At 46.4% G+C, this 17,422-nt stretch overlaps 2 protein-coding genes across 4 annotated transcripts in view; both read left to right on the forward strand.

Moving 5' to 3' along the window:
* grb10b (growth factor receptor-bound protein 10b) overlaps positions 1-6,362 on the forward strand; it is a 43,995-nt gene extending 37,633 nt beyond the window's left edge. For all 3 annotated transcript variants that reach the window (XM_062466498.1, XM_062466497.1, XM_062466499.1), the window contains exons 8-17: positions 336-410; positions 655-792; positions 2,288-2,398; positions 2,771-2,869; positions 3,082-3,153; positions 3,526-3,642; positions 4,054-4,117; positions 4,423-4,510; positions 5,013-5,106; positions 5,309-6,362. In XM_062466498.1, the coding sequence (XP_062322482.1) occupies positions 336-410; positions 655-792; positions 2,288-2,398; positions 2,771-2,869; positions 3,082-3,153; positions 3,526-3,642; positions 4,054-4,117; positions 4,423-4,510; positions 5,013-5,106; positions 5,309-5,455 (1,005 nt within the window). In that variant the 3' untranslated portion in view covers positions 5,456-6,362. The remainder of the gene's footprint in view (positions 1-335; positions 411-654; positions 793-2,287; positions 2,399-2,770; positions 2,870-3,081; positions 3,154-3,525; positions 3,643-4,053; positions 4,118-4,422; positions 4,511-5,012; positions 5,107-5,308) is intronic.
* LOC134023782 (basic salivary proline-rich protein 3-like) lies at positions 6,281-8,145 on the forward strand. Its single transcript, XM_062466143.1, has 3 exons — positions 6,281-6,305; positions 6,402-7,405; positions 8,110-8,145. The coding sequence occupies exons 1-3, from the start codon at positions 6,281-6,283 to the stop codon at positions 8,143-8,145; spliced, it is 1,065 nt and encodes a 354-aa protein (XP_062322127.1).
* Positions 8,146-17,422: the final 9,277 nt, after the last annotated feature.

A 17,422-nucleotide genomic window follows, 5' to 3' on the forward strand; every position in this document is an offset into this window, starting at 1 on the left:
GTCTCAATGCAGGTCTCTCTCTCTCTCTGTTTCTCTCTGCCTGTCTGTCTCTCTCTCTCTCTCTCTCTCTCTCTCTCTCTCTCTCTCTCTCTCTCTCTCTCTCTCTCTACCTACCTACCTCTCTATCTCTCTCTCTCTCTACCTCTCTCTCTACCTCTACCTTTCTATCTCTTTCTATCTACCTCTCTCTACCTCTCTCACATACTCCTCACTCAATCTCTCATGATCTATCCCTCTCTAATGACCTTTCTCTCTCGATCCCTTTCTCTCATTAACCCCTGCCCCCTCCCCCTCTCCCACTCTTTCCCCTCCTTCTCTCTCTTTATTTTGAACAGACTTTTTTCCCTGAGAGCATGGTTGCCTGGTGCCAGGAGAGCAATGGTACGATTCCACCATCTCAACTCTTACAGGTACACACACACACACACACACACACACACACACACACACACACACACACACACACACCACACACACTCCACAGACACACTCACTTGAGGTACAGCTCAAACAGGTACACCCATTTACCAAAAATAGGAACAATCCAAATGACTTGTCCCGTTACCCACCAGTCTGAATGACGGCATGAGCGCATCACTGTGATGAATTCACAACAGTGACGTAACTAGGAGAGCGTCCATCTTGTCTCCTCAGAACCTCCTGGCGCCCAACAGCTGTCCAGAGATCCAGGGCTTCCTGTTGGTCAAGGAGCTCAGCAGGAAGTCCTGGAAGAAGCTCTATGTGTTCCTGCGCCGCTCCGGCCTCTACATCTCCACCAAGGGAGTGTCCAAGGTGCGTCACCATGGAGATTACTGAGATGACATTTGGCAGATGTGAATGTGTGAGCTAGGTGCAGGTGAGATGTGTGAGCTAGCTACAGGTGAGATGTGTGAGCTAGGTGCAGGTGAGATGTGTGAGCTAGCTACAGGTGAGATGTGTGAGCTAGGTGCAGGTGAGATGTGTGAGCTAGCTACAGGTGAGATGTGTGAGCTAGGTACAGGTGAAATGCGTGAACTAGCTACAGGTTGGATGTGTGAGCTAGGTACAGGTGAGATGTGTGAGCTAGCTACAGGTGAGATGTGTGAGCTTGGTACAGGTGAGATGTGTGAGCTAGCTACAGGTTGGATGTGTGAGCTAGGTACAGGTGAGATGTGTGAGCTAGCTACAGGTGAGATGTGTGAGCTAGCTGCAGGTTGGATGTGTGAGCTAGCTACAGGTGGGATGTGTGAGCTAGCTTCAGGTGAGATGTGTGAGCTAGCTACAGGTGTTCCAGTGACAGGTGAAGGGGTGATGTGTGAGCTAGCTACAGGTGAGATGTGTGAGCTAGCTACTGGTGTGATGTGTGAGCTAGGTACAGGTGAGATGTGTGGGCTAGGTACAGGTGAGATGTGTGAGCTAGCTACAGGTGAGATGTGTGAGCTAGCTACAGGTTGGATGTGTGAGCTAGCTACAGGTGAGATGCATGAGCTAGCTGAAGGGGGTGATGGGGAAGTGAAGGGGTGATGTGTGAGCTAGCTACAGGTGAGATGTGTGAGCTAGCTACAGGTGTGATGTGTGAGCTAGCTGCAGGTGAGGTGTGTGAGCTAGCTGCAGGTGAGATGTGTGAGCTAGCTACAGGTTAGATGTGTGAGCTAGCTACAGGTGTTCCAGTGACAGGTGAAGGGGTGATGTGTGAGCTAGTTGCAGGTGAGATGTGTGAGCTAGCTACAGGTGTGATGTGTGAGCTAGGTACAGGTGAGATGTGTGAGCTAGCTGCAGGTGAGATGTGTGAGCTAGCTGCAGGTGTGATGTGTGAGCTAGCTGCAGGTGAGATGTGTGAGCTAGCTACAGGTGTTCCAGTGACAGGTGAAGGGGTGATGTGTGAGCTAGCTACAGGTGAGATGTGTGAGCTAGCTGCAGGTGAGATGTGTGAGCTAGCTGCAGGTGTGATGTGTGAGCTAGCTGCAGGTGAGATGTGTGAGCTAGCTGCAGGTGTGATGTGTGAGCTAGCTGCAGGTGAGATGTGTGAGCTAGCTGCAGGTGTGATGTGTGAGCTAGCTGCAGGTGAGATGTGTGAGCTAGCTGCAGGTGAGATGTGTGAGCTAGCTGCAGGTGAGATGTGTGAGCTAGCTGCAGGTGTGATGTGTGAGCTAGCTGCAGGTGAGATGTGTGAGCTAGCTGCAGGTGTGATGTGTGAGCTAGCTGCAGGTGAGATGTGTGAGCTAGCTGCAGGTGTGATGTGTGAGCTAGCTGCAGGTGTACCAGACAGGTGTTTGGGCTCTGGCTGATGTGGGCTTCTTCTCCTCAGGAGCCAAGACATCTGCAGCTGCTGGCGGACCTGGAGGACAACAACCTGTTCACCGTCACCACTGGCAGGAAGCTTCACTGTGCTCCAACAGACTACCAGTTCTGCATCAAGGTTAGTCCACCCAAGTCTCATCCCATGAGCCACAACTGCTGACTGAGTTAGATATGGTCCTTGCTCAGTATTCATAAAAAATTAAAAACAATTTGCTGCTTTATGAAACTAGAGACTGCTGTGTGACCTGCAGAGTAATCAGTACAGGGTGAGACAGGGTTATTTTACAGTCAGGGTCAGGGTTAAGTCAGGATCAGATTTATGTCAGGGTCACTGTTAGGGTCAGGTCAGGGTTACGGCTGTGTTAGGGTAAGGGTGAAGGCTATGTTAGGGTGAGGGCCTGGTTAACAGTGACTATGGTCAGTGAAATTCAGCATAGTGACAACCATTACAATAGCTCTTTCTGATTGGTCCCTGTGTGTTGATTGACAGCCCAGTAAAGGCGGCTGTGAGGGGCGGGAGCTGCGGATACTGTGTGCAGAAGACGAGCAGAGCCGTACTTCCTGGATGACCGCCTTCCGGCTCTTCAAGGTAACGGTGCCATGGCAACAGGCCTTTGTTACCGAGGGATGTCAGCTGTCCTGGGGTCAGTGCACTAAGCAATTCAAACAGAGACATTACTGGAAACTGTACAGTCGCTCCTAATGATGTGCTGACAACTCTTACTGAATTTGTTTCATTTGTGTCCACTGTGAATCACTTCGGTGTGTTATCATGATACATGGATGTGTTGCTTTTTGCAGTATGGAATTGTTTTGTATCAGAACTACAAGATTCCTCAGCAGAGAAAAAACTTGCTGTTCACAGGACCAATGGTAAGTCTAACTTTTTACACACACCATTCCAAACACACACCATTCCAAACACACACCATTCCAAACACACACCAGAGGTGGCAGGTACACCCCAACACCCCACCTCGGTACGTTGATTTGGTTAATTAAATACTAATTTAGTACTTTTCAGTAGACTAGACTTTATTAAACTTAATGACTGGATGAAGGGAGAGAGCAGAAATGGCTTGGTAGGGTGCTTCGCTCATGTTTCATCAGAAAGCCGGATCAAGCCTGCATATTTCTGCACAGGCTTTTTAATACTTACCCTAACATTATTCACAACAAAGACACTGCCACCATAAATCACCACGGTGATGCGATGTGATGAGCCAGCTCTCTGTCGCCCCCTAGCGGAGCATATCAGAAAACTCCCTGGTGGCCATGGACTTCTCCGGGCGTATCGGCCGTGTGATCGAGAACCCAGTGGAGGCCCAGAGCGCCGCGCTGGAGGAGGCTCATGCCTGGAGGGTGAGGCTGACACATAAACATATACAGTATATATATACACATATATACACTCTGGTACATAAACACACACATATGTATATATGTACAGTACCAGTCAAAACTTTTGACTGGTACTGTACATGTGTTTATAATAGCCTGGATGATGGCACAATGCCACTAACACAAAGGCCTACAAACTGTGCAAAAGTCTACACAACTGAGATTGTTTACATGAATGTTGTCTTGAGTATTTATGCTTTGGTCCTCTGTGTTTGTGTGGCAGTATCAGAGTGCAGTGTTGAAATTGTTTTGGTTTAGTCTTCTCATGTCACTAGCTATGAATTAATTTACATTTACATGATACTGGTCCATGAACTAACCTGTGTTGTTTGGGTGGATGTGTTTGTGTGGATGTGTGACTGCGTCTCTCAGAAGAAAAGTCAGAGACTGAACACAGCCAATCCCAGCCCCTTACATCATTCATCTTTAAGCTCAGGTACAAACTCAACCACACGCATATTTGTGTGGTCTACACTATTTTAGTTTCTTACATTTTCGTTATTGTCAAAGCAAATTATTTATTCATGAATGTGATCTACGCAAGATGAGATGCATTTATCACAGCATGCCTAGTGGTGAAGAGAAGAACCCCATTCCTAACAGTCCCTCTCCTCCTCCTCCTCCTCCTCCTTTTCATCTCTGTCCTGCTCTCTATCCTCCCGCTCCTTCTTGTACTCTTCCTCCTCCATCATCTCCCCATCCTCCTCCTCCTCTTCTCTCTCTTGCCTCCTCCTTGTCCAGTGATTCACAGCACCCAGCTGTGGTTCCATGGCAGGATCACGCGTGAGGAGTCCCACAGGATGGTGTACCAGCAGGGCCAGGTGGACGGGTAAGACAGGCTCCGCAAACTGCCCTCCTAGCATGATCGTGTTACTGTTGGGTCCAGGGAATTACGGGTGGGAGGGTATAGCTCAATGGTTAGAGCACTTGACTGTAGGTGTTAAATAAATATATTAACATGGAAATACTGTTAGTAGAGAGCTAGCAAGAGAACTTCTGTTCTGATGTTTTGTGTTCAGACTGTTGTGACGTTGTGTGTTCAGGCTGTTGTGACGCTGTGTGTTGTGTGGTCAGGCTGTTGAGACGCTGTGTGTTGTGTGGTCAGGCTGTTGTGTGTTCAGGCTGTTGTGACGCTGTGTGTTGTGTGGTCAGGCTATTGTGTGTTCAGGCTGTTGTGACATTGTGTTCAGCCTGTTGTGACGTTGTGTGTTCAGGCTGTTGTGACGTTGTGTGTTGTGTGTTCAGGCTGTTGTGACGTTGTGTGTTGTGTGTTTAGGCTGTTGTGACGTTGTGTGTTCAGGCTGTTGTGACGTTGTGTGTTGTGTGTTCAGGCTGTTCCTGCTGAGGGTCAGTCAGAGCAATCCCAAGGCGTTCGTCCTCACTCTGTGCCATCACCAGAAGATCAAACATTTCCAGATTTTGCCGGTAAGGACTCCTGGCTGCTCTGATAACAATAAGATGAGTTAAATGTTTTAAGATAAGAACAGTCCCTATTTTCATCTTCCTGAGCATTGTGTGATGGCCTACTGTACACAATGGGGCACAGAGGGTGAATCAGCGTGTTTCTCTCTTTCTTATTGGTCGTCTTCCTTCTTTTCCTGTTTTCTGATTGGACGGCGGCGGGCAGTGTGAAGAGGAGGGACAAGTGTTCTTCAGCCTTGACGACGCCGCCACCAAGTTCACTGACCTCATCCAGCTGGTGGAGTTTTACCAGCTCAACAGAGGAGTCCTGCCTTGCAAACTCAAACACCCATGCACCCTTGTGGCCTTATGACCCTTGACCTTTGACCTCCAGCCTCGGACTTGACCTGACTGCCTGAAAACAAGTGACAGTTGTTTTTTGTGTCCATGAGAAGCAGAAGCTGGAGAACGAACTCATGTAAGAGCAGCCATCATGGTTCTGTCCCTGGGAGAGGCTATCCGACGAGAGAATGGATTCATTACGAGAGAATGGATTCATTACGAGAGAATGGATTCATTACGAGAGAATGGATTCATTACGAGAGAATGGATTCATTACGAGAGAATGGATTCATTTGTTGTGTTTGTATCCCTAATCGTCAGTTTGGTATTCGGTCAAAACTGTTTTGTTTGTCAACGAACAATTGCCGTCATTTAAAAAAAATATATTTTTAGATAGTCAAACCAATTAGATCTCTGCACTTGGAATAGCCTTACTTCCAGTACTGTATCCGAGTCCTTTGTCCCTGTTGTTAGTGGTGTTGGAGAGCATGAGACACACATTCTGGTGTCAGGGTCCTGGACGGTGCAAGGCAGGGCCTGAACACTGGACGCAGACAAAATGACTGCTCACACTAGGACACAAACAATAAGGATTAACTTTATTTTTTTAGGAACTTGTCCATCAAAAGCCTAAATGTGCTTTTAGGTTTACTAATTATGTTAATCTAAAAACCAGGTGTGAAATCTCCTTTGATTGGCTGTCTGTGTGTTTAAAGGGGCGGCCTCTATACAAGCTGCTGTGAAAGTGATCATAAATGTACACGTCGTTAACACTCCTGTTTTTATAGTGATAGTGTGGGAATATATATTCAAATGATATGGAACACTATTTTCATTGTTTTGTGTTATTGTTATCATGTGGATGGCCCTTAAAACAAGTGGTAGAACTGAAGAACACAGCTGTGAACTGGAGGAAGATAGATGAATCACACTGGGTACCTCCATCAGGGGACCTCCACGAGGGAACCCCTGACCAGGGGACCTCCACCAGGGAACCTCCACCAGGGGACCCCTCACTAGGGGACCTCCACCAGGGGACCCCTCACTAGGGGACCTCCACCAGGGGACCTCCACCAGGGGACCTCCACCAGGGGACCTCCACCAGGAGACCTCCACCAGGGAACCTCCACCAGGGGACCCCTCACCAGGAGACCCTTCACTACGGGAGCTCCACCAGGGGAGCTCCACCAGGGGACCTCCACCAGGGGACCTCCACCAGGGGAGCTCCACCAGGGGAGCTCCACCAGAGGACCCCTCACCAGGAGACCCCTCACTACGGGACCTCCACCAGGTGACCCCTCACCAGGGGAGCTCCACCAGGGGAGCTCCACCAGGGGACCTCCACCAGGGGAGCTCCAGCAGGGGAGCTCCACCAGAGGACCCCTCACCAGGAGACCCCTCACTACGGGACCTCCACCAGGTGACCCCTCACCAGGGGAGCTCCACCAGGGGAGCTCCACCAGGGGACCTCCACCAGGGGAGCTCCAGCAGGGGAGCTCCACCAGAGGACCCCTCACCAGGAGACCCCTCACTACGGGACCTCCACCAGGTGACCCCTCACCAGGGGACCTCCACCAGGGGAGCCCTCACCAGGGGACCTCCACCAGGGGACCTCCACCAGGGGACCCCTCACCAGGAGACCCTTCACTACGGGAGCTCCACCAGGGGAGCTCCACCAGGGGACCCCTCACCAGGAGACCCCTCACTACGGGACCTCCACCAGGGGACCTCCACCAAGGGAGCCCTCACCAGGGGACCTCCACCAGGGGACCTCCACCAGGGGACCTCCACCAGGGGAGCCCTCACCAGGGGAGCCCTCACCAGGGGACCTCCACCAGGGGACCTCCACCAGGGGACCTCTCACCAGGGGACCTCCACCAGGAGACCTCCACCAGGGGAGCTCCACCAGGGGAGCTCCACCAGGGGACCCCTCACCAGGAGACCCCTCACTACGGGACCTCCACCAGGGGACCTCCACCAGGTGACCCCTCACCAGGGGAGCTCCACCAGGGGACCTCCACTAAGGGACCTCCACCAGGGGAGCTCCACCAGGGGACCTCCACACTGGAAACCCTACTCAGGATGTGTTCTCTCTTAACTCTTCAACCAACTCACACACCGGCAGCATTCTTCTTCTCCTCCTAGATATCCATGATCAAAATCCATGATCAAAAAAGTCCTTTCATATCGCTCATTCTTGCATCATGGAGGAGGTTTGTTGTGACATCACAGGATAACGGACACCATACTCCCTGCGACTCTGCTCAAGTGTCAAACACTCAGTTTGAACTTCCTGTCCGTAGTCCATATTTACCAGATGGAACCCAGAAAGGCTCACATAGTTCTAGAGGCTGGAAATCTGTGGTAGAGCTTAGAACCACATCTCCTACTGTGAGTGGACGTTCTGGACACATGAAACAGAAGTGGAACCTTCCTCCTCTGCTTTGACTGGTGACCCAGTGACCTGTGACCCAGTGACTTGTGACCCGTGACCCGTGTGTGTTTGACTGAGAGCCATAGAACAGATCCCTGTGGACTCCCTCAGATGGAGGTCTGGTGACCCAGTGACCTGTGACCCAGTGACCTGTGACCCAGTGACCTGTGACCCAGTGACCTGTGACCTGTGACCCAGTGACCTGTGACCCAGTGACCTGTGACCTGTGACCCGTGTGTTGACTCCCTCAGATGGAGATCCTGCCAGTGTGCCTCCAGAAAGATTAGAATGAACAGGTTAGAAGTTGTGCTCCCAGATCGATTTAAAACTCTCAGATTGATATGATAGTCTATATATATACACACACACAGTGTAGGTATATATATACACACGCAGGATAGGTGTATATAGAGAGCGAGATACAGAAAGATTTGGCCTGAATCTGGGTTATTGGTAAATCCTTCAAGAGATTTTCAGAACAAATGTTTTACCTGTGATGCAACTTTGAGAGAGAGCCATTTTTATGTATTTTAGTTTCAGAGACGGTCTGTACCAGCACCATTATAAGATGCAATGACTCAGCCATTTAACTATTGTTTCAGCAACATGTATTTATTTATCAGGATGTGAGTGATTACTTGAAATGTAGTTCTTTTCTCAGCGCTGTTTCTTTGTCTGTTTTTTTTTCCTCTTTTCTTTCTTGACCATGAAATGAAACATGAACATATTTTTTCACAGCTTTATCTTTGAATATATCATGTTCACTTTCTATCTGATGTTTGTGAACTCAAACAACTTTGTCACTTTCACTTTTTACAATGTTCTAACCGATGCTTTTTCTGTTGTTGTGGTCTTCATTCCACCTAGGTGACAGAAGAATCGAGGTTCCCTTAAATTAAATAAGGTTCTCTTATTTAATTTGTGCTTTGCTACACACACATAGTATTGTATGCATGTAAGTGCTTATCCTGCAACATTGAAGATCAGTGTTGCTGTGTAGGCTTACAGTGTTGCTATGGACAAGTACAATCACTGATCTCATTTGGTCACATGCACATAGTGTCTGATTCTAAATCAGTGGAATCGTCGTCTGTAGTAGGAAGTTAAATGAATGTCACTGGACTGCTCGGGGTGGCCAGTGGCGTGTATATTTACCAATTGTGAGTTATCTTTTGTCCTGTAAAGATGCTGCCCTTGGCAACAACAGCAGCTCGTAGGAACCAAGAAAGTGTTTGACCTTGGGTAGACGGTGACATTCAGACGCAGTTTAGCAGGTTACTGCAGACTGCTCAGTAGCAGCGCTTCAGTACAGTGAGTGCAGTTAGCCGGACTCAGAGCAGCCAGCTGCAGGCAGACTCCTGGTAGGTGTGTCACACAGCCAGCTGCAGGCAGACTCCTGGTGGGTGTGTCACACAGCCAGCTGCAGGCAGACTCCTGGTGGATGTGTCACACAGCCAGCTGCAGGCAGACTCCTGGTGGGTGTGTCACACAGCCAGCTGCAGGAAGACTCCTGGTGGATGTGTCACACAGCCAGCTGCAGGCAGACTCCTGGTGGGTGTGTCACACAGCCAGCTGCAGGAAGACTCCTGGTGGATGTGTCACACAGCCAGCTGCAGGCAGACTCCTGGTGGATGTGTCACACAGCCAGCTGCAGGCAGACTCCTGGTGGGTGTGTCACACAGCCAGCTGCAGGCAGACTCCTGGTGGGTGTGTCACACAGCCAGCTGCAGATTCCAGACCGTCTGTCCTAGAGTACGTCATTTTACCGTTTTACACTTAGTCCTCCCGTCAGTCCAACCCAACCAACCACAAACCCCCTCTCCACCCTCATCTCCTCTCCACCCTCACCCCTCCTAACCTTCCCCACCCTCATCTCCTCTCCACCCTCACCCCTCCTAACCCTCTCCACCCTCATCTCCTCCCCACCCTCCCCACCCTCATCTCCTCTCCGCCCTCACCCCTCCTAACCCTCCCCACCCTCATCTCCTCTCCACCCTCACCCCTCCTAACCCTCTCCACCCTCATCTCCTCCCCACCCTCACCCCTCCTAACCCTCCCCACCCTCACCCCTCCTAACCCTCCCCACCCTCATCTCCTCTCCACCCTCACCCCTCCTAAACCTCCCCACCCTCATCTCCTCTCCACCCTCACCCCTCCTAACCCTCCCCACCCTCATCTCCTCTCCACCCTCACCCCTCCTAACCCTCTCCACCCTCATCTCCTTTCCACCCTCACCCCTCCTAACCCTCCCCACCCTCACCCCTCCTAACCCTCCCCACCCTCATCTCCTCCCCACCCTCACCCTTCCTAACCCTCTCCACCCTCACCCCGCCATAATCTGAGTCCACAATCCGTTCCTGTAGCGAGTAACATTGCCCATTTTAAGATGCCTTTAAATAATTACCTGTCATGGCCTTAACATGCGGTGCCTCTGTGACTAGACCTGACTAATGGAGCCAAGAGGGGGGATCTCTCCTTGTTATTGATTGATTGATGATATTGACTCAATGCTAGTTAGAATGACTGTACAGCATGGGGGAGTGCACTAAATATATATCGTCAGAGCATTATAAACTATGATGTATTTCAGGGAAACAATAACAGCAGGAGAAGTAACTTATCTGTTTTTAAATAGAAATATCATGTTTTCATAATGTGCTTTGCTTCCATCTGTAAATAGCTCAATGGCTTATACATCTTACATGTAACCTTTTTCAGGTATTTTTTGTACAAATGAGGGACTGATATATTCTGTTTATTGTCATTAGAATGAAACATTAATGCATTGCTATAAATATACGTAATATGTGTTTGTATTGTCTTCACCAATGATTGACTGATTCTGAAAAAACATTTACAGTATGCTACTTTACTACACAACATTACTCTGTTACAGTATAGCTGTATACTCACAACATAGTAACCCATATAGCATGATGTAGAGTAACTGTTGGATAAACATACAATACAGATGAACATAATATAAGACTTTATTTATATAGCACATTTCATACAAGAATTGCAGCTCAAGGTGCTTTACATAAAATAAAATAAACTATAATATAAGTAATAAAGCCTTTCTGAACACAGGCCGCAGTCTTGCGGTAATCCAGAACACACAAGCTGCAGTCTGTGCGTGTGCATGTACACACACTCTCGACACCTGCTTTGTTATTATGTGGAGCTCATGTTTTTTTGGTTTTGTTTGTTTTTGTTGCCAAATTGTCAAATCACTGAGATAGCATTGACTTGGAATGAAGTTGGTTCAATATAAAACAAAATAAAAATAGCTTAGATGTAGTAAACAACTTTTGCCATGTTGCAGTAGCTTAGTTTGCTACATTAACCTGGGGGGGGGACCTACAGTGTAGTGAAGCTTCTTTTACTGGAGGAACCCTAAATATAATATTAAGACAAACTACCTGTCTGAGCGTGACAGCATCTTTTTTCGACACTCTGTTTCCATGGGGATCCTGCGCCCTCAAGGGCTGGGTTTCCCAGATTCGTTAAGAAGCTCTTGAGCTTCTTAACGAATCTGGGAAACCCGGCCAAGGTTGGTACTGGATGGTAAACGCCATGAATTCTCCATAATCATTTTTACAGGATTATTGGTTATGTAAGGTAGTTGCTTGTCAAGACTAGAATTATAGGAGAAAACGTATCCATTCTGGGGGACAGCCATAATACGGGCACACACGTAACACTGCCATGCTTAAAAGCAAAGCAAAGGGCTTTCTCATTTCTTGAATGCATCTCCCCACAATTCAATCTAGACAACCACAAAAACAAAATTTGAAACAATTCGTGCACCACAAAGCACAGTACTTTCCTTCCTTCAAGGTAAGACAAGAAAACAGAAGAGAAAAATAAACAACACAAAAAACGAACTAGTATTCCATTGGTGCTATCCGGTCTTTAAACTCGAGACAATGCATCCAGCAACACGTTCTCGGTTCCTTTCTTGTGCTGAATAACCAAATAATATTCCTGCACCATCAACGCCCAGCGCATTAGGCGCTGGTTGTGGTTATACATCCTGCTTAACCCTTGTGCTGCCTTCGGGTCACATGACCCAAAGGTTCATAACGAACCATCGTTGTGTTTACCCAATTTCACCCAATACAAAAACAAATAAAAATAATTTTATTTTAACCATTGCAATGTGGGGGGTCTGAGACAGCCCGACAGTTAAAAGAAAATGCTTCACTTTGTTTTTGTATGAGGTAAATTTGTCGCAATACGACGGTGGGTCACAATGACTGATGGGTCAGAATGACCCGAAGATAACACAAGGGTTAAAAAAACGAGTGACTGTGACCAGTGAACACCACTACAGGCAAAACACTAGACCCAACATAAACTTCAAAATACTGTAGCGCGAGTAACAAAGCCTCCTGCTCAATGGTCGAGTAACGCGACTGGCAGCTTGTAAATTTACAAGACAAATAGCAAACGGGGTGATCAAGCCCTTCCATGTCTTCCTGTAGCAATACAGCACCAGCACCCAGTCTACTGGCGTAGACTGAATCTAAATCTTGAATGGTTTCGTGAAATCTGGGGCAGACAGAACAGGGGAACTTCAAAGCAATGCTTTTATAGCATCAAAATAAGTCTGACATTCTGTTGACCAAACAAACGACACAGACGGACTGAGCAAATTAGTTGGAGGAGCCACCATAGTAGAGAAGTTTCGGCAAAACCCTCTGTGGTAACCAGCCATTCCTATATACTACAGATAAATAAAGGGAAAGAGAGAAACATTTTGCACATTAAATGTAGGCTTATGGGTGAAAAAACTGTGGAACTATAAAAACTGACCACACTGAAAATGAACTGGAGCTGGCAGTCCATTCGTTCCTTCATGTATGATCTCCACACTGTAAAATCCAAGAGATCCCTGTTGTATTGTGAACACAATGTTCTTGCGTTTCTCTTCTTGCATCTGCAGTTTGCAGAACCTGTTGTAGGAGCTCCTGTCTCAAGGTCCCCTGCACTAACCCCATCCTCTTCAACTTCTCCCCAATCAGACGCAGCAAAACACAGCCTGGTGGGAGCAAAGATATCTTAGAAACTCTACATACATTTGCTTTAATAAATGTGTTTTTGTAAAAATGTGGGTAACACTTTATAATAAGTCAACGCTTTTTGGCATTCACAAAGTGTTAACTAATAGTTAGTTAATCCTTTATAAAACATTTTGAAACATTAACAATACATTATTAAATAGTTAATAAGCGTATTATTAAACACTATGTTGATCATTAATAAACACTTAAAAATTATGTATTTTATTCATAATACAATTCATAAGGTGTTTGATAACTGCATTATCATACTTTATAGACAGCTTGTTAATATAGTTGCAAACCAGTAGTTTAAAAGGTGTTAATGGTACATGAGCTGGTATAGAAAGCATTAGCAAATGGTGAACAAACCATTTACATTACCTTTATAAAGCATGAGTAAATAACTAACATATTTACTTATGTCTTTAATTAATGTATGCCAAATCGAATACAGGATGTACACTATGCTTTGCAGATATCTTAACAACAATTTTATAAAGACTTACTAATGATGCAACTTGTGATTAGTAATGCAAGTTATAAAGCATTTACTAACTGTTCGTTAAGGCTTTTGCGTGACCTAATCTAAAGTGTGAACTATTTATGCCTTATTAAGCATTTATAGAAATGTCCTACAGAGCCAACAAGTCTGTGGACGATGCAGTTAACATGGCCCTCCACTTCACCCTACAGCACCTGGACTCCCCAGCATCCTATGCCAGGATCCTGTTTGTGGACTTCAGCTCTGCCTTCAATACCATCATCCCCGCCCTGCTTCAGGACAAGCTCTCCCAGCTGAACGTGCCTGATTCCACCTGCAGGTGGATCACAGACTTCCTGTCTGACAGGAAGCAGTGCGTTAAGCTGGGAACACAAGTCTCTGACTCCCGGTCCATCAGCACCGGATCACCTCAGGGCTGCGTCCTTTCTCCTCTGCTCTTCTCCCTGTACACCAACAGCTGCACCTCCAGTCATCCGTCCGTCAAACTCCTGAAGTTTGCAGACGACACCACCCTTATTGGGCTCATCTCTGGTGGAGACAAGTCTGATTATAGGTGGGAAGCGGCCAACCTGGTGACCTGGTGCAGCCAGAACAACTTAGAGCTCAATGCTCTTAAGACAGTGGAGATGGTTGTGGACTTCAGGAAGAACACAGCCCCACTCACCCCCATCACCCTGTGTGACTCCCCAGTCAACACTGTGGAGTCCTTCCGCTTCCTGGGCACTATCCTCTCCCAGGACCTCAAGTTGGAACTGAACATCAGCTCCCTCATCAAGAAAGCACAACAGAGGATGTACTTCCTTCGGCAGCTGAAGAAGTTCAACCTGCCAAAGACAATGATGGTGCACTTCTACTCAGCCATCATTGAGTCCATCCTCACCTCCTCCATCACCGTCTGGTACGTTGCTGCCACTGCTAAGGACAAGAGCAGGCTGCAGCGTATCATCCGCACTGCTGAGAAGGTGATTGGCTGCAATCTGCCTACCCTCGAGGACCTGCACACCTCGAGGACCCTGAGGCGAGCGAGGAAGATTGTGGCCGACTCCTCCCACCCTGGACACTCCCTGTTTCAGTCACTCTCCTCCCGGCAGAAGGCTGCGGTCCATCAGGACCAATACCTCACGCCACAAAAACAGTTTCTTCCCTTCCGCTGTTGGCCTCTTCAACAAGGCCAAGGGACCACACTGACTCTAATGACTTCCTGCTTAAAACACACTGCTTTTTGCACTGCATTACTAAATTGTATCTTGTACATTTGTATTTTTTGTAATATTTGTATTTTTGTATTTTTATATTGTAATTTACGGCAACTTATATTTTATTATATTGTATATTTAATTTAATTCTAATCCCACTTAGTACTGCCAGTTTATGTACCCTTAGTATAGATAGTCCACATATTTAAATTTTAGGTCCCTATATGTTTATTGTATGCACCTTCCTGCCAAAGCAAATTCCTTGTCTGTGCAAACTTTCATGGCGAATAAATCCCATTCTGATTCTGATTCTGATTAACAGATTATAAACTACTGGTTTGCAACTATATTAACAAGCTGTCTATAAAGTATGGTAATGGAGTTATCAAACACCTTATGAATTGTATTATGAATCAAATCCATAATGTTTAACAGTGTTTATTAATGATTAACATAGCATTTAATAATAAGCTTATTACCTATTTAATAATGTATTGTTAATGTTTCAAAATGTTTTATAAAGGGTTAACTACCTATTAGTTAACACTTTGTAAATGCCAAAAAGCGTTGACTTATTATAAAGTGTTACCAAAATGGGTAAGCAGTACCTGTGATGGAAGAGGACGGAGGTGGAAGAAGGCATTGATGTAGGTGAGGTAGTTGTGAGGACAGTGTTTCTTCCGCCATTGGCAAACATTTGTACTACAACCACAGTACTGCAGGCCCGATCAGGCTGGGCTGGGTGGGGCTAGTGTGGTGTATCCCATAGGAGTCACTTGACAGATACTGTCTTACACACAGACTTGGTGTGGTTGCTGAAAAGTATAGCATTAATATTTTATGAGTATATTATTTACAATGTTAGTTTTATGGTAAAAAGCAATAATAATACATGCAATATGTAATATAGCTCACCTGATGTGGTATGGACATTGGAACGTGCAAATTGACGTTGTGTCCTTGGGCAAGGCACTTCATCCTACTTGCCTCGGGGGAATGTCCCTGTACTTACCTGTACTTACTGTAAGTCGCTCTGGATAAGAGCGTCTGCTAAATCAGGGTTTCCGCGGGTCCTTAAAAAGTCATAAAAAGTCTAAAATCAGATAATCCGAATTTTAGGCCTTAAAATGTCATTAAAAGTCTTAAATACGATTTTGACTGGTCATAAAAATGTATTGGATTATATGTGAGTTTTATAGCGTTTTAAACTTCAGTGCTTTTTTAACGTGTTTGGGGGATCACTCCACAACGAAACGAAACCCACATGGAAACAATGAAAACACTGCAAACTTCAGCCCGGTCAGGATTTATCGGAGCACGCCAAGGTAGTGTGTTGCAATGTGCGTTAACGTGGTGCCTTTAAAATTGTTTCTGTTAACGTTGCTTCGAATATGGGTAAGTGCAAGTTCAACGAGATCTGGCTCGAGAACAGTGCATTTAGTGCTTGGTTGAAGCCTGTCGAAAATAACCCATTTGAAGCCCGCTGCACTTTGTGCAAGAAAACGCTGAAATTAGCTTCTTTGGGTATGAAAGCATTAGAGTCGCATGGAAGGTCAGAAAAACATAACGCCATTCTAAAAAGCCAGCAGCAAACACCTGCAATCACCCAATTTTGTTCTGGTTCATTGGGAACATCACCCGGCCCCAGTGCGACCCAGTCTGCTGTATCAACTTTGACGCCTACAACTCCGGTTAGCGACCTCCGGACGGCGTTCGGATCTACGCCAACATTAAAAGCGGAGGTGCTCTGGACTTTACACACGGTAGCAAAACATCAGTCCTATAAAAGCAATGATGACATAGGTGAGCTGTTTCAAACCATGTTCCCTGATTCTGACATCGCTAAAACCTTCAAGTTGGGAAAGGACAAGACGTCTTACATTACGCGATTTGGATTGGCAGATTTCATTAAGAGAGACCTCTTCTCAAAAGCGAATAAGGGCCCGTTCGTGCTGATGTTCGACGAAAGTCTAAACCAAACAATCAAATCCAAGCAGTTGGACTTGCATGTACGTTTCTGGGAAGGCGAGCAGGTACAGTCGAGGTACCTGGGGTCCCGGTTTTTGGGGCATGCGACAGCCCAGGACTTACTGGAAAATGTTAAAGTAAGTAAAGGTTTTATTACAATAAGCATTACAACGTTTACTCTCACGTTCATTGATTTTTTCCCCCGAAAGCAATGCTATGGCAAACTGGGAAAATTATATTGTTTCAGTTATCCCCAAAGTGGTATATAGGACAGTAGTAATGGTGTCTACTTCACACAATTCTAGCTGTGCTGGTGGTTATTTCGCAAGAAATCTAAATGGGGGATACTTTGAGCACAGCTAGGACCATGTGAGGAAGCTGCCATTGCCACTGTCCTACATATACATCACTTTGTAGGTAAGTGAAACTATACAAATTTGGAAAATGGGTGAACAAAGCCATAAAATGACACATTAACATAATTTCTTGGTTAATTTTCAATGCTTTTTAACGGCACAAAAAAAGATATTCAGTCATTTCAAGTATTATAAGACTCAGAAAATTGAGTGTGAAAAATAACAGTTGATTTTAAAAAAAATTCTCAGGAGTGTGTGGACCAACTTAACCTTAGGAGCTTGGTGTCCTTCTCGATGGATGGGCCCAACGTAAATTTTTTAACAAGACTTTGCAGAACAGTATGGAGGAGCTCAGCTTGTTGCTGTGGGGAGCTGTGGACTCCATACATTACACAATGCTCTTAAAAGTGGCTTCTCCAGGTGGCAGCTGGACAAACTTTTGAAAGCCATGCACACACTGTTCCACAACGTACCAG

Source organism: Osmerus eperlanus, chromosome 7 (assembly GCF_963692335.1).
Source record: "Osmerus eperlanus chromosome 7, fOsmEpe2.1, whole genome shotgun sequence".
Lineage (NCBI taxonomy): Eukaryota > Metazoa > Chordata > Actinopteri > Osmeriformes > Osmeridae > Osmerus > Osmerus eperlanus.

What these genes read in the sequence shown, in the direction of transcription:
- LOC134023782 (XM_062466143.1), top strand. Translation starts at nt 6,281, where the DNA reads ATGTGGATGGCCCTTAAAACAAGTG. An exon ending in GATGGCCCTTAAAACAAGTG is followed by an intron (nt 6,306 to 6,401) that starts GTAGAACTGAAG and finishes ACCCCTGACCAG; the next exon opens with GGGACCTCCACCAGGGAACC. An exon ending in CACCAGGGGACCTCCACCAG is followed by an intron (nt 7,406 to 8,109) that starts GTGACCCCTCAC and finishes TGACTCCCTCAG; the next exon opens with ATGGAGATCCTGCCAGTGTG.